The sequence below is a fragment of the Protopterus annectens genome, chromosome 2.part1 (assembly GCF_019279795.1).
Source record: "Protopterus annectens isolate FY-2018-M chromosome 2.part1, PAN1.0, whole genome shotgun sequence".
Classification (NCBI taxonomy): Eukaryota; Metazoa; Chordata; order Ceratodontiformes; family Protopteridae; genus Protopterus; species Protopterus annectens.
The window spans coordinates 1,379,785,187-1,379,800,486 of record NC_056729.1 but is presented as its reverse complement, the minus strand read 5'-3'; the positions used below and the strand labels follow the sequence as shown (position 1 = coordinate 1,379,800,486).

Here is a 15,300-nt window from a genome sequence, read left to right as displayed (position 1 = left end):
TGTCCAGTGTGGCTCTCAGCCAATCCATTCATCTGCCCACCTTCATTCCTAATCCCCAGAACAAGGGGGGAAAGGATTCTTCACTCTCTAGATGTGTACAGACAGCTCTGATTCTATCTGGACAGGACTAAATCCTTCAGAAAGTATGACCAATTGCTGGTTAGCTTTGCTACAGGGGCAGAAGACAAAGCCATCGCCAAGCAAATCATTTCCAAATGGATAGCACACTGCATCCATTTCTGCTACAAACAGCATGGAAAGCCTCCCCCCAAGGGGTCAGGACACACTCCACCAGGGCAGCCTCCACATCTGCAGCCTTCCTAAGAGGAGTGCCCACCAGAGACATCCTTGAGGCTGCCACTTGGACATCTGTTCACACTTTTACTAAGCATTACCACCTGCCTCTCTTCTCCAAATCCAGGGCAGGGTTTGCCTCTGCAGTTTTGCAGGGCAGCCTATCCAGCTCCAAGCTCCCTGGATTGCCACCACCCATTTCCTCAGCTTTTGGAATCTACCCAAATGTGATGACTGCAACAGTGAAACACAAAAAACATAGTACAGTTGTGTACACTTGCCATAAATGAAGATGTTCGAGTGTATTCACTGTTGCAGTCCTGGTTTCCCTCCCTCTGTCCCCCTTTATTCTCTTTCTTTCCTTTCAAGGGACATATTGGTATTTATTTTCCACTGGTGGGGTTCTCTACCAGAACCTGGTCTCCTACTTTGGGGGCTCCTGACAGGTTAGGGCAAGAAAAACTGATGTCATGGCATCGGCTGGCTTACTTTATACTACTGACGACCTGAAGTCAGTCCTCAAGCGACAGCAACTGATGCAGAAATACTAAGCCTCTGGTATTTGGGCCAGCTGAGGGCTATCATGGCAGGGATAACCCAAATGTGATGTCTGCAACAGTGAGTGCACTCGAACATCTACATTTATGGTAAGTTTGCACAACTGTACTTTTCGCATTGAGTTTAAGGCCATAACTTTGGCACCAAACATTTGTTTGTGTAAGACCTTCTTGTAGGATGTTGACATTTTCATATGTTCCATTTCATCCTGTACTTCATTTCATGCTTGTATAGACTCCATATAACAATGAAAAATCTTACTTGAATGGCCATGACATGTAAAGAATGAGTGTAATCAGAAACGGATCCAGCACTAGGCGACCTAAGCAGTTGCCTGATGCCCACTGGCTTGGAGGGTGCTACAAAACTTAAATTTCTTCTTTAAAAATGCATTCTGCATGCATTACATTTCTTAAAGGACACATATGAGTGCATCCTTAGTAGCGTCTATACATACATTTTTAGTACAGTGCATGCACATTTAAACAGTGGAATGGTACAAGTGATTTTTAAGAGGTGTGCATGGATTTTTTATGGAGAATTGCTTCTGCTGCTGCTTCGGACAAACGCAGAGAATGGTCTGTAGAGGGGGGTGGGGTGTGAGTGCATGTGTGCAAAATGCCCCAGTTAGGGATGGCAGGTTGGTTAACTCATTCAGGCTCAAACCCAGTACCTTGAATACAAGACCCTAGAGCCTTAATACTCTACATCAGCTACCAAACTATCACCAGCAAGTGAGTTTCATGAACTTTTGGGTTTCTGTGCATTTTTAAAGACTCTTGACTTTCTGTGCATTTTCAAGGAATGTTGTGTTTCATGGGAAGATAGTTATTGTTGCTCATGCTAAGTCTGTTTTAAATGTGTAACTGTTTTGTTTAGTAAATGGCCATCATCACTGTTTGCGTTACACATTTTAAAAACAGTGTTAGTATCACAACAGGTAGCATACTTGCCTTTAGTACAGAACACTGTGAGGTCTACTCATACGCCATGTAGATAAAGTGCTAATATTGCAGTACCCTCTCTGCACTCCTTAGTGTGTCCTCCTTTGGATCAGATGCCGAGTAACTATGAACCTGTTTCCAGTTTGACTGCTATTCCGTATTGTAATATTACCAGCTTACCATTTTTTTTAAATTATAACATGGGCAGTTTATTCTTCAAGGGCAACAGGCACTGAATTTGTACATGAAACACTGAAATGTTAAGTGGTTTGCCTGCAGCAACCTCTTTTTTAGTTCTAGATCTCTTCAGTGTGGAATTATTCAGATGGCTTTTACTTTTTTTTTTTTTTTGCAGAGATTGTGTAATATTGACTGATATTGAAGGGTTGTAATGACAGAAGTTTGAGTGACCTTTTGTGGTTAAAATGTTCTGTAATGGGTGTATATGTGATGCTTTCCGTGTCTTTATTGATCATGGATGGGTCTTGGATCCGGTCTCGGATCTGAGCTGGCAGAGTAAGCGACTGCTCCTGAGGTCGAGCTCCTCCCCTCCCAAGAACCCTTGCTACCCATAATCCTCAGATCTCATTTGACGCGAATTGGGAGTGGATGCGCATTCTGCAGCTCGAGCTTTACTTCAAGATAAGTAGTTTGTTTTGAGTATTTTGGGGGATTTTTCTCTTCTGTTTTCTGTCTTGACTATTTAGTAGCTTTAGTTTAGTAGCAGATTTCCTCCCGTTCGTTAGCCGTTGGTCGGTCCTTTAGGGTTTTCCTGCCTTATCCCATTACTTAGTAGTTTCTTCCTTGCCCTGTTTCTCTCCTCCTCCTTTCTTTGGGTTAGTGCCTGTATGTGTGTGTTTTTGTTTTTTAGTATGTCGGACAAACCCTCCGGGTTTAGGCGCTGCTCCTCATGCGGTCAGAAGTTAGCTAAAGCTAATACGCATGAGGAGTGCATCTACTGTCTAGGGGAGCCCCATTTAGAGGTTGAATGTGATATCTGTATGAGATTCAACCCCAGGGTTCTCCTAGACCATAGAAATAAGCTTTTGCTTAAAGGGATAGCTAAAGGGGATCCCCTGGTCTCGGGCTCCCCCTCCAAAGCCCATTAGGATCCCAAGAGCAAGCCCTTTTCCTTTCGGGACTCTCCTTCTAAAAGGCTGAGGCTCTTGGATCCCAGTGCCCCAGATCCAAGCCCAGCCTTGGGGGCATTGGCTCCGGGGTCTTCAGCTCTGAGAACCTCTCCTCCCCCTGTTGGATCCAAATCATTGGAGTTCCTTGGATCTGGTCAGGTCCAAAACCCCGTCGGATCCGACTGGTCCATCCATGAGGTCCTTAGTACTCTCAGATCCATCCAGGCCTTTGGATCAGATGGCTTCCTCGGAGCCCATCATTACTGATGATTTTCCAGCCCCTTTGAGAAAATCAGATCTGAAGCAGTCCAGTAGGTCCTCTTCTAGAGACCACAAACCCTCAGCTCATTCAGGCCATTCTTCTGTTTCCTCCAGGTCTACCAGGAGTTTGTTCCATTCAGACATGGACCAGATGATGAGGAGCTTCCTCAAAGTCCAAGTTGAACTTGACTTGTTACCGTACCCTAGCCACTTGCTGCGGGGATCTTCACCCACGTCAGACCTCCTCTCTTTCCATCCAACTTATGCGAGTTCCGCTCCCCAGGGATAGAGCTTGCCTAGGGAAAGGCTGTCTGCATCAGGTAGTGTTCCCATTCCCACACCGCCTGGGTCCCTGGCTGTTTCAGCTCTGTTGCCCTTGGAGCTGGCGATACCTCAGCCTGAGAGGTCCGCAGGGCCACCAAGGTGGAGAATCCTGTCCGGAATTTTTGGACTGTTCCCTTCCATTGGGGGCATCCGCTTTGGACAACTCAGGATTGATATCATCCTGGGACGTCGGTGCTGTGTCGGTGTCCGCCCTTCCGCCCCAGTCGGCCTTTCCCAGCAGGGATGAAGGTGGGGCTTCTTCCAGTCCGGCAGCCTTCTGGGCAGTAGAGAGGACCATCTCCGGTTGGTCGGCAGCCTCTGCCTTGGCTCTAGACCCCCCCTGCCTTGTTCAAATTTGGATGGCGAGTCCTCATCATCTGTTCAGGGTCAGCCCTCCATTGAACGCCTTCAGAAGGGCATTACCCTCCTCTTCCGGGTTCTCCCCAGAGCCCACTGTGGAGGAACCTCCCTGGAAGAGGACATGCAAGAGAAGGCACTTGGACTTCCCTCGAGAGTCCGTCACTGAGGACACGGATTTCGAGGAAGGGGATAGGTCCCCCAGACTTCTGTCCGAGGAGGTGTCCTTGGGGACATCCTCGAGATCCTGAAAGAGCAGGGCAGTTGGTCTCCCTTCACCCCGTCCTTGAAGGAATCCATGCTTCTGAAGGCATTTGGGATGGGCCCATCTTCCTCCTGGGTGTCTTCCCCTATGGATGAGCTCATCCAGCTTATTTCCAGCAGGGTATAGAAGGAGCCGGACACAGTAGAACTGGTCCTCAAGAGAGTGGACAAATTCCTAAGTCCACATAAACGACAATGCTTTTTGGAGTAAGGGTGTCTCTCTTGATGCCATTATGGTTGCCACAGCCATCAGAAAAGAGCTTGTGGAACAGAGCTCTATGGCTATCCCCTAATAGAGAGTCACAGGCAGTGGACCGTTTTGGGAAGCGCAAGTATGCCTCAGCTACTTTCGGACTGAGGGCTACTGATTACATGGCACATTTCACACACATGCAAAGGGGTTTGGTGTCGGAGCTTTCCTGTTCCCTTTCAGTGTTATTGCCTCCAGAGAGCCTTAAACTAGTCTCTCAGAAGCTTTCTACTCCCTTGCTAACGCCTCAGTGAGGTTGATCTCTAATGCGGCTGAGGCCACTTCTCGAGCAGCGGGCACAGGCATTACTATTAAGTGACATGCCTGGCTTTCCCTTTGTGGGTTTGCAGACGACTTCAAAGCATCCTTTACAGATGCCTCATTTGATGGATCTACATTGTTTGGTCCTTCTGTCAAGGAACCGTTGACCCACAGTGAGCAGGAGGGAAAGACTTTGTCTGCAGTTGGGATCAAGTTTTCGACTGCCCAGTGCTCTTTCTCTAAGACTCAGTGGGTTAGTAAGAAGCTGTGTTTGCCCAGGGCTAAGTCTTCCTTCCAAGTTGCTCTTCAGGAATCCTCTTCTTCCAACCAGAAAAAGGGATTTGATAACAGATGCTGCTCTAGGGGCATAGTAGGTCCACAAAATCAGGGCTACTGAGAATCCTTCTCGGTGAAGCCCCCACAGTGCTCCTGAAGTGCTGCGTGACTGTCTTCCCTGGAGGCAGTTTGGGGCCATATATCCTTTCATCCACTGGCGTGGGCTCCTATTACCTCAGACCAGTGGGTGCTAAGCATTGTGTCCAGGGGATACTTCATATCCTTCCACCAGCCCCCTCCAATTCCAAAGTCACTCCCGGGCATTCTACTCTGCCAAAGGGAGTTAGTTCTCACAGAGGTTCAGGACCTTCTTCAGAAAAGAGCCATCCAGGAGTTCCCAACAGGACAATGAGGGTCCGGAACTTACTCTTGCTTCTTCTTAGTGCCCAAAAAAAACTGGGGACTTGCATCCTATTCTGGATCTCAGCAGTTTGAATTTGTCAGTCAGGAAGTTGAAGCTCCAGATGGTCAGTATTAAGTCCATTCTTCTGCTTCTGCATGAGGACGACTAGACGTGCCCTGTGGATCACAAAGATGCATACTATCACAGAAAAATCAAAAGATGCTCCAGGAGATTCCTGGGATTCCAGCTGGGGGCCAATCCCTATCAGTTACAAGTTCTGCTTTTTGGTCTCACCTCAGCCACCCGAGTGTTCACCAATTGTATAGCGGGGGTAGCAGGCCATCTCCAGCTGCAGGGATTTCAGGTCTTTCCATACATGGATGATTGGCGCCTCATGGCTCCCCCAAGGCATCAACTCACTGTAGCCACAGATTACACTCTTTGCCTATTTTGAGATCTGGGCATTACAGTCAACCGTCCCAAGTCACATCTTGCTTCATGGGAGAGATTAGAATTTATAGGGGTTCTTCTGGACACGGTGTCGGAGACTGCAGCCCTTTCCCCGCACAGGGTAGACAGTCCTGGAGCAAGTCTTACTCCTCCTGGATTGGGAGACTTTTTCTGCCCATTTAATACCACAAGCTGTCTGTTTCATGGCTGCGGCAATTCAGCTGGTCCTGTTCACCAGGTATCATATGCGGGTTTTTCAGTGGACCCTTGTGGTGCAGTGGACAGCTCATCTTCACTCTATGTCCATGGCAGTCCGGATCTCTCAAGTCTGCCAGCATCACTTGGCATGGTGGCTCCAGTCCATAGACCCTTTTGTCTTCCACAGCCCCAGGCCACAGTCACTACAGACACCTCCCTATTGGGGTGGGGGGGCATTTTCAGGGAAGGGCAGTCCAAGGCACATGGTCCCCATCGGAGACCAAGTTGCACATCAGTGTCCTAGAGATGAGGGCAGTCCTATCATTGCAAGCCTTCAGGACTATCTCCCTCTTGGGACTGTGGAAATTCAGACAGACAACAAGGTGGTAGTCTGGTACATCGGCAAACACATGGGGACATCATCGTATCCTCTGTGCAGAGAGGCCATGAGAGTGTGGGAATGGGCTATGTCCTCCAGGCGATTTCTTCTTGCAGTGCATATTCCCCGGCGATTCCAACGTGTTGGCAGACAAGCTCAACAGGTCTATCCTGAGTCCCCATGAGTGGTCCCTGAATCAGTCAGAGTCAAGCCAGATTTTCGACGATTGGGGTCTCCTTTGCTGCGATCTGTTTGCCTCCCCAATCAATCACAAATGCAGAAATACTTTGCCCTGATCCCTCCACCAGAGGACTCACCCAGAGATGCTCTGATTCACGTTTGGCCACCAGGACTTCTCTACGCTTATCCAACAACACCACTCATTCCCAAAGTCTTACAGAAAGCGCGTTGCTTAAGACTCATCTCATCACCCCCTTTCGGACCTCATCAGATGTGGTTTTCCCTTCTCTGTTCTCATCTGAAATATCCACCTTGGATATTAGATCCAGCCCAGGATCTTATTTCCCATCTTTGGGGGCTTCCTCTTCCCAACCTTCAATCCCTGCAGCTGACAGCTTGGTACCTCCAGTTAGAATGATTGTCAGTCATAGTAAACTGCCTTCTCTGGTGAAGGGCATCATAATGGCTTCGTAGAAGCCTTCTACTAAAAAGATTTATTCCAGCAAGTGGAAGAGATTTTCATCACCGTGACATAGATCCATTTTCTGCTCCTATTCCGGACATTTTGTCATTCCTGTCCTCTCTGTTTCAACAAGGAGCAAGCTTCTCAATGATTAAACTTCATTTGGCATCTGTAGCCAACTTCCACCTAAGTGACAGCCCCATGTTTTCTTCTAGGCTGTGCAAGGCCTTTCTTAAGGGTATTTTGTTGCTCAGGCCTCCTTTCAAAGATCTGTCTCCTCCTTGGGATCTTTCTTTGGTGCTGCAGTCCCTGACACAACCTCCCTTTGAGCCTGCACTGAAGTGTGATATTAAGTTTCTGTCTTGGAAGATGGCATATTTGGTGGCTGTTACCTCTGCCAAGAGGGTTTCTGAATTGCAAGCTCTTTGCATTAAAGTTCCCTTCATGGTTTTTCACAAGGATGGGGTATCTCTCAAGACCAATCCTTCATTCATTCCTAAAGTAGTCTCAGAAACTAACCTTAATCAGTCAATTCTACTACCTGTCTTTTTTCCCAATTTTTCAAACAAAGGGTAGTACAAACTACATTGCTTGGATGTACAGAGGCAGCTATGTTTCTGTTTGAAGAGAATAGAGAATTTTCAAAAATCAGATCAGCTTTTCATATCATTCTCTCAGGGCAGGAAAGGTAAGGCCATTTCCAAAGTGCCTATTTCATGTCTGATCGCTTGTTGCATAGCTCACATTTATGAAAGCCATCACATTGATCTTCCCAGGCCTGTTAAAGCCCATTCTACTAGGTCGTTGGCCACTTCGTCAGCCTTCTGGGCAAGGACTTCCTTGGATAACATTTGTTTTGCTGGCACTTGGTCAGATACCCATACCTTTGTAACAGTGTCCAGGGGTAGTGCTTCATTTGGTTCTTCTGTGCTCAGGCATGTCCTTCCTTGAGACCTCCCAGGGTTATGGATAGCTGGTGACTCTGACCCATCTTTGATCAGTAATGATATGGATAGCATCAGGTAAAGAATTATGTGCTTACCATAACTTGAAATCTGTGCTTTCTAGTCTCATTATTCATCATGTTCCCACCCTCCATCCCCCCTCCTTCTGGTGACTGGGGATTCATGGAGTAATGGTGTGTTTAGTTCTTCTGTTCCCTATTGTAGACAGTTTCACTGTCCTTATTTCAATCTAGCAAACTCAATCTGAGGATTATAGGTAGCAGGGGTCTTGGGGGGGGGGGGGGCTTGAGCTCAGGAGCTGTCACTTACTCTGCCAGCTCTGATCTAATACCCATCCATAATGAATTATGACACTGGATAGTACAGATTCCAAGTTATGGTAAATACATAACTCTTTTTTGTCATTATTGGTTCATACATTTTGTTTCATTGCTTACTGGAAAAATATTTAAACCTACAAATTTAAAACACATTCTAACAAGCGGTGCTATATTATACAAGGATATAATTTAATACAATCAGTATGGTGCATCAAAGAAGACATGCATGTATGTATGGTCCAAAAATGTATGCAATGGGCCTGAGGGTTGAAAGCAGCCTAAAGGTAAACTTAATCCACCACTGGCCAGATGCATTTTCATTGAATATGGGTTTCATTGCTGTTTCAATGAGTGTGAGTTTCAAGGACAGAGACTCTTACTGTTCATGCTAAGTTTCTTTTCATCGTGAGACTGTATTTTTTGTTTAGCAAATGGATATCAGTGTTTGTGCTATAAAATTTGAAATAAAAGTTTTAAACATCTCTAGTCATTGTAGAAGTAAAGAAAAAAATAGTATGCACACTGACAGGTTTGAACAGTGTTTAATGTAACTGGGGAGAAATAGCCAAGTAGTGGGACAATGGAATTGTTGGGGTCACACCTCTCAACTCTGCAGAATTCCTTGGAATTTACCAGTTTTGAGGGCAAAGTAATAGTGTGCCACAAATTCCCGCGTGACCCCTACAAATCTGTTCTTTTTACATTTTTTTTTTAGTTATGGCTGATGTCATCTCTCATTGCCAGTGTTTCCCACAACGTCATCAATGTGCAGGGGTGTGCATGATGACATCAGCTTCACGAGGCAATGCCTAACTGCCTGTCAGACTTTGAGAGACTCAGACAAGGTAAATACAATTTTTTTTGCCTTGACTAAGGTCTGCATGAAGGATTTTGATTAGATTTGGTATTTATTTTTGTATATTTGTTTATTTGTTTTTATTTGCTCAAGTCAAGGCCCGGGGATAAAAGCTCCAAATTATTACAAAATACTTTAAGAATAATAATTTTACAGTCTTCACAATAAAACAAAAACAGTTTAAATAATAACAAATTAGGCATAATATAAAAACATTGTTTCAGAATTGATACAAGTTCTATGACAGTCATTTAATATTTAGATAGTTTGTAGAGAAACTAAAGGTAAGTTAGCCTAATACAAACAGGAATTGCAATTTGTAGTGAGGGAGAAATAGGCTTATGCTGTATTTAGAGAGAGTCAGGGAAGATAATTTGATAGCAGTAAGGAAGTAAGTGAAGAAGGGAGAGTAAGGAGGTATAAGGAATGAAAAGGTACTTGTTCACATTTAGGGATATAGCTTATCCTGGTTTTGAGCAAGAATAAAGCCAAATTTTAGCTAGGAAGTTTTTCAGGGCGGTTTTGAAAGATGGGAGGGAGGGTAAAGTCCCGATGGATACAGGTAAGCAGTTCCAGGCTTTAGCAACCTTGTATGAGTACAGACAATGCCCAGCAGATTTGCTAGGTTTGTAGACAGAGAGGAGTTTGTGGTTACTTGATCGCAGTGACTGACTAGGAACATAGTTGTGTAGAATGTGCTTTAGTTTTATACAAGTTCAAATGTTGATATAAATAAAACAGTATTATTCTGGTTATATTTTATTTAATATTAGTGTAGCAGTTAATTTTATTTTTATAAAAGAAAATTGCATTTTAGTTTTATACCAGTTCAAATGTTAATATAAATAAAACGCTATTGTTCTGGTTATAGTTTGTGTTATTTAGTATTTTATCTGTTCTTAATTTGTGTTTGAATGTTGTTATCCCATAATCCCATTGGAGTGGGCGGGGTTAGATAATTATGTATGCACTTTTATGTTAATCAGCATCCAAACTTTTGGCCGGTTGTACCTATTTTTCATGGGCCTTTGTCCAAATTCTTGATGTTTCCAGGTTGAGAAGTATGGTTGGGGTGTGTGTGCTGTGGAGGGGGGGACCCTGATCCATTACCCTGCCTAGGGTCCCATTTCACCATGATCTGGCTCTAAGTATAACATGAGAACTTCTGGAGGTAGTAACTCTCCAAATACATAAAAGCATTTAAGTATGATGTAATATGACTACGTAAAAAAAAGTCAGTCATATCTTCAGTGACACTACCTGATCTCTAGCTGGTCGAGTTCAGCTGTTGTACACATTCTTTCATGGTCAAGGAACAGAGTGATTCATACTATTATTTAAACTCATTGCCATGATTGTGAGTGATGACATTTAATACATCATAAGGGGATGCAGTCACTCCCTTTGCAGAAGCATCACAGCATCATAGCTGTGGGTAAGGAGTGAGTGCATTTGTGATACAGTGCACCACGGGAAATGTTAGGATCAGTAGCTTCTTGATACTTCACAGGAGTGTTTATTTTATTATAGTCTTCACCATATGTGCGGATGTTGTTGCTCAGCTAAGTAATACTGAACAATGCATCAGTGTTATGGGGAAATACAGTTATTTCTTTGAATTGTTGACAGTTGTTGATACATGAATGGGTTTCCTTAAATTGTAGGAGGAGGGAACATCCCATACGTAGTTGTATTTATTTATGTACCATTACTTGACTTGGATAGTAGTCTGACAATGACAGCAGATTTTCTGGGGATACTCAAGGTGGTATTGCTCCAGATTAGGGGAAATTTGCCCATTTCATGGGTGAAGTTCCTGTGCTGTTTTTGATAAGTGCCATGGGATCTTTTAGCTCTACCTGAGTTACCACAACCCTAGACAGATGGGACCCCAATTTAACGTCTCATCCAAAGGATGAAGTTGTCTTGGTTTGTGAATTCTGGACAGCATTGGGAGGGTGTCCTTTGCTTAAGTTCACCATACATAAGAATATTGTGGTAACATAGTGGGGTGAGTAAACCATTATGTAGCCCTGTTTATAAATTACTCAGGATTTCTGTGTATGTGCATATGTATGTATTTTTATGGTATATTACTACTCCACAGAGCACTATGTTTATAAATCCCATTCAGAATGGCAACAGTGATGATTATTATTCATTCAAGGCTTGCATCTTTCTGTTGGTATACATGAATAACATGATTATTTTTTGTTGATCAGTTTAATGTTCATCCTGACAGATGTTGACTCATCAAGCTAATTTCAATGAATGGAAAAAAGAAAACTAAAACGGTTTGTTGAAACTACCTGGTCTTGGGTATATCGACTCTGAGGTTTCACAGCAGTGGAGAAAGAAGCAAACTCCAATGTCCTCGAACACAGTTTCAGTGAACAGCCCTCACTCTTATGTTCAATCACAAGACTTACTCCTACAGAATATTGCTTACAGATTTTTTTTTATATATTTGGAATGTTTTCTTTACAGAGATAAGCTTCAGTTTTTTTCTGCTTCATATTAATATCCTATTTATACAGCATTTTACATTAATAGTAATATGCAGTTACCACTGCGGTGGTGGTGCTGCGGTAGTGTTGTCGCCTCACAGTAAGACGTTGTCCTGTTCGATTCTCAGCTAGAGCGTCTTCTGTGTGGAGACATGCATGAATGGGAGTACCTTTGTTGAAGGTTGTGCGTCAGGGCTGGCAACTCGGCACGTAAAGATGTACTGCCAATCATTAGTGGACCGGAGTTCCGCTGTGGCGACCCCTAACTGGGAAAAGCCGAAAGACACAACAAGTAATATGCTATTACCAAATCTTATAAGTATTTCCATATTAGTTTTTCCAGCAGTGATAACTCCTTTAAAGAACCTTCACTACACCTCTTCACATAATTTTAGTGAATTATTTTTGAACCACTTTTATTGTGTATGATCATAGGTTTTGCTTTTAAATGATTATAATTCTGTCGTCAAACATTTCCATTTTACATGCAGGTATGCATGGCACTTTATAGTTTGCATAAAAATTATTAGTGCTTTATCACATATACAGTGTGCTAGATATCTACTACGTATATCTTTTCCTGTAAGGAAATTTTTGCTCAGAAAACCAGAGAACATACTACCATGGTGTATTTAAGCGAATCATTCACATACCTAGTTTTGTGCATTCCTGCACTGGACCTGCACTGGTACCTACAGGGAATAAGGAATATACTGCTAGCACAGTTTCTGTCTGAGTGTTGATACCAGTCAGGTGTATAGAACTCAAATCTTAAATGATTTACTGTTGTGATAAGAAATGTTACTTAAAGGTCTCCTGTTACTTAAGGTCTCCTATCTCCAGGCTTGCAGAGGGTGCAATACCCCTGCCTCATGATGGTCCCTCTTCTTTTCTAGTTCTCCTGAGAAGCTGGTCTCCACCCCTGGACAAATATTTTTTTTTCTCCCATTTCCTTCCAGGGGGCAAGTACTGGAAAAAATGAGTGGGGAATCCTGGCAGCATCATGAGTGTGGAATCAATATTTGTCTTTCTCCTCTCTTATAGGGCGGGCACTTGGTTTTCTTTGCCATAGGGCTTTCTGGCCAGTGCACCTGGCTATGAGCTAATCTGCTTTGCTTTGGAATAGTTGCACACAGTGCTTGCATGGTCTGTCCTTGACAGGCTTGATCACTGTGCCAACTTATATCACTCTTTTCCAATCAGTCTTACACTGTTTGTAGCCAAAGTCAGGCCTTGTGCCACGAGTTACCCAGTACTCAGTCTTCCTTCTGGTTAAAGTACATCAGCTTCTCTCATCATAGCTGTTTTACTTCTTGGGATTCATCCCATTCAGAGGACTCATCAAGGAGGGTTCTTAGTGTTAGATGCAACAGATATATTTTACCAGATCAATTGGTCTATAAAGAGGACCCTTCTTAACAGATAGGGAATATCCCCACTATCCCTCATGAGTGGTCAATCCCTTCAACCTGCCATAACTGTTGAATTTCTCTGTAAATCATCAAAGTATATACTGCATGCCACTTTTTGTAATAGAGATTCCACATCTTCATTGGTCTTGAGCTGCAGGACAGTGCTTATTAGTCAAAAGGTGGTCAAATTGATGAATGCAAGGGGAAAAATAAGTTTACATAGTTGTGTGGCATCGTGGCATCATCGTAGGTGTGAGTCTATCTGTGAGTGTGAGAACTTCTGGAAAAAGATGATGATTGCTGGAGCATAAAAACCCAACAATAGGACCCATTAAGTAGGGTCCTAGTTGTAAATTAGGTGATACATTTATTTATTTTATTTATGCAATTTGGTAACCTGCATAGAACCCTGATCTAAATTGACCTGTTTCCGTTTCAGCCTCAGTAAATGTAAATAACAGTGGAGAAGCACTTTAAGAAGAAATATTGTGAATACAAACAAAATGTGTGAAGATAGCAATTAATCAATGATCATAATAATAGTAAAGCACTTAGTATAAGGGGCAGTAGGATGTGATGGATAAAGTAAAGAGGGAAGAGGAAGAAGATAGTGAAATAGTGAAGCGGTAGAACTTAAAGTGTAAAAGATAGCAAATGTAAGGTAAGAGCACACAGAAGTTAACTATATGGTGGGAGGCTGGCATAAAGGCTAAGGTGTTTACCTTACAGACACAAGATACAGGGCTTGATTCTCACAGGGGGTAATTGGCTACTCTTAAAATGGCTCCTAAGGGAAGTTAGCCTAGTACTAATCAATGAACCTATATGCAATATATGCAATGTGGAAGAGATGCTACATTAGTAATGTAACTGTTATTTTAATTTTTTTCCGTCACTGCTTACATTTTGTTTTTTCTTTTGCTTCAGAGAAAGGACTCATCAGACTAAGCTGGTTAATCTTGATGAACGAGATGACACTGAGGATGCAGCATACTGGGAGGCCATAGCCAATGTGATTCCGTCAAGTAAAGTGAAAGTTTGGGAAGCACTGTTATCAGCAATGGAGAAACACCAGTGAGTGGGCCAGCATTTATTTAATTAATTATTCAATAGAGAAATATGGGAGTAGCTTTTAGATGAATATCAGTTGCCAGCTTAACCAAATTAAGAAGTGATTCAGCTTAAGTAGCAAGTAGTTGTAAAAGAAAAATGATTGCAGAAGATAATGACTGCTTGGTACACTTGTTCTTCCTGTGCTCTATTTCATTAATAAAGTACATACTCCATTGATTCACATTGTCATTTATTTTCCTCATTTTAATTCCTGTTAATATGTACTATGTATTTTTGGATGTTTTGTTGCAATCCATGTAGGAGTCTGCCCCCCCCCCCCCCCCCACCACCATTATGTTTTAGAGAGTGTGTTCGCTCAGCAGTAATCTTCCTGGCTAGAAGATCTGCCTTAGTGTCTGACTTGTGCAATGAGCCTGATTTAACATCCCTGGTGTCAGTGCAGATTCATACATGGCCGGACAGTTTCACAACTGTTTTGAGTTTTTATCTGGCAAAATGCCCTAGTAAAGCTTGTATGTGACTGTTCTATCAAACTGTATCCTGCTACACTAATATTTGCATGTATCCTCCCTTTTGAATCACTGTTTGTATATTAACCTAGTGGCTATTTCAAAAATACTGTACACACTCTGTAGCTGAGTGAGCACACTCCCACTATATAACGGCAACCTGTTAGCTTGGCCCTCCATAAAAGCAGCTTAGCTTTATTAAAGCTGTCTTCTATTTATTTCCCCCAGAAAGCCTTGATCTGCATACCTTGCTCTCAAGTAAGCACCTAAACGTAGTTGAAACTGAAATGGATGTCAGCATCTTGCCTCCTCCACCTTATAGTTTTACCAGTCCCTCTTTATTTCTGTGTATCTCTACTTTACAAATCACTGCTGTTTTACAGATATTTTTTTCTGGACGACTCACCTAGTTGGTTCTACCTCTCCCTGGTCCTCCCCTTCTTCTTATCTTTCCTTGTATCTTCTCTCCCAATTCCTCATGAAATGCGCTGCTCCTTCCAGGAATGTTTTGTGTCATATATAACCTAGTGGTACCTGGCACCATTTTCATACTGTAGCGATCCACGTAGGTGTCCCCCCCACCATTAGGTGTTAGAGAGAGTGCTCACTCAACAGGTATTTGTCTTTGATTTGTGTTATTATTTTATATTTTCTCTCACCATCTC

At 43.1% G+C, this 15,300-nt stretch overlaps 1 protein-coding gene across 2 annotated transcripts in view; it reads left to right on the top strand.

Annotated features, from left to right (window-relative positions):
- The window catches only part of DRC1 (dynein regulatory complex subunit 1), a 2,270,880-nt gene that overhangs the window by 1,955,318 nt on the left and 300,262 nt on the right, over positions 1–15,300 (top strand). For both annotated transcript variants that reach the window (XM_044062852.1, XM_044062853.1), the window contains one exon: positions 13,980–14,126. In XM_044062852.1, the coding sequence (XP_043918787.1) occupies positions 13,980–14,126 (147 nt within the window). The remainder of the gene's footprint in view (positions 1–13,979; positions 14,127–15,300) is intronic.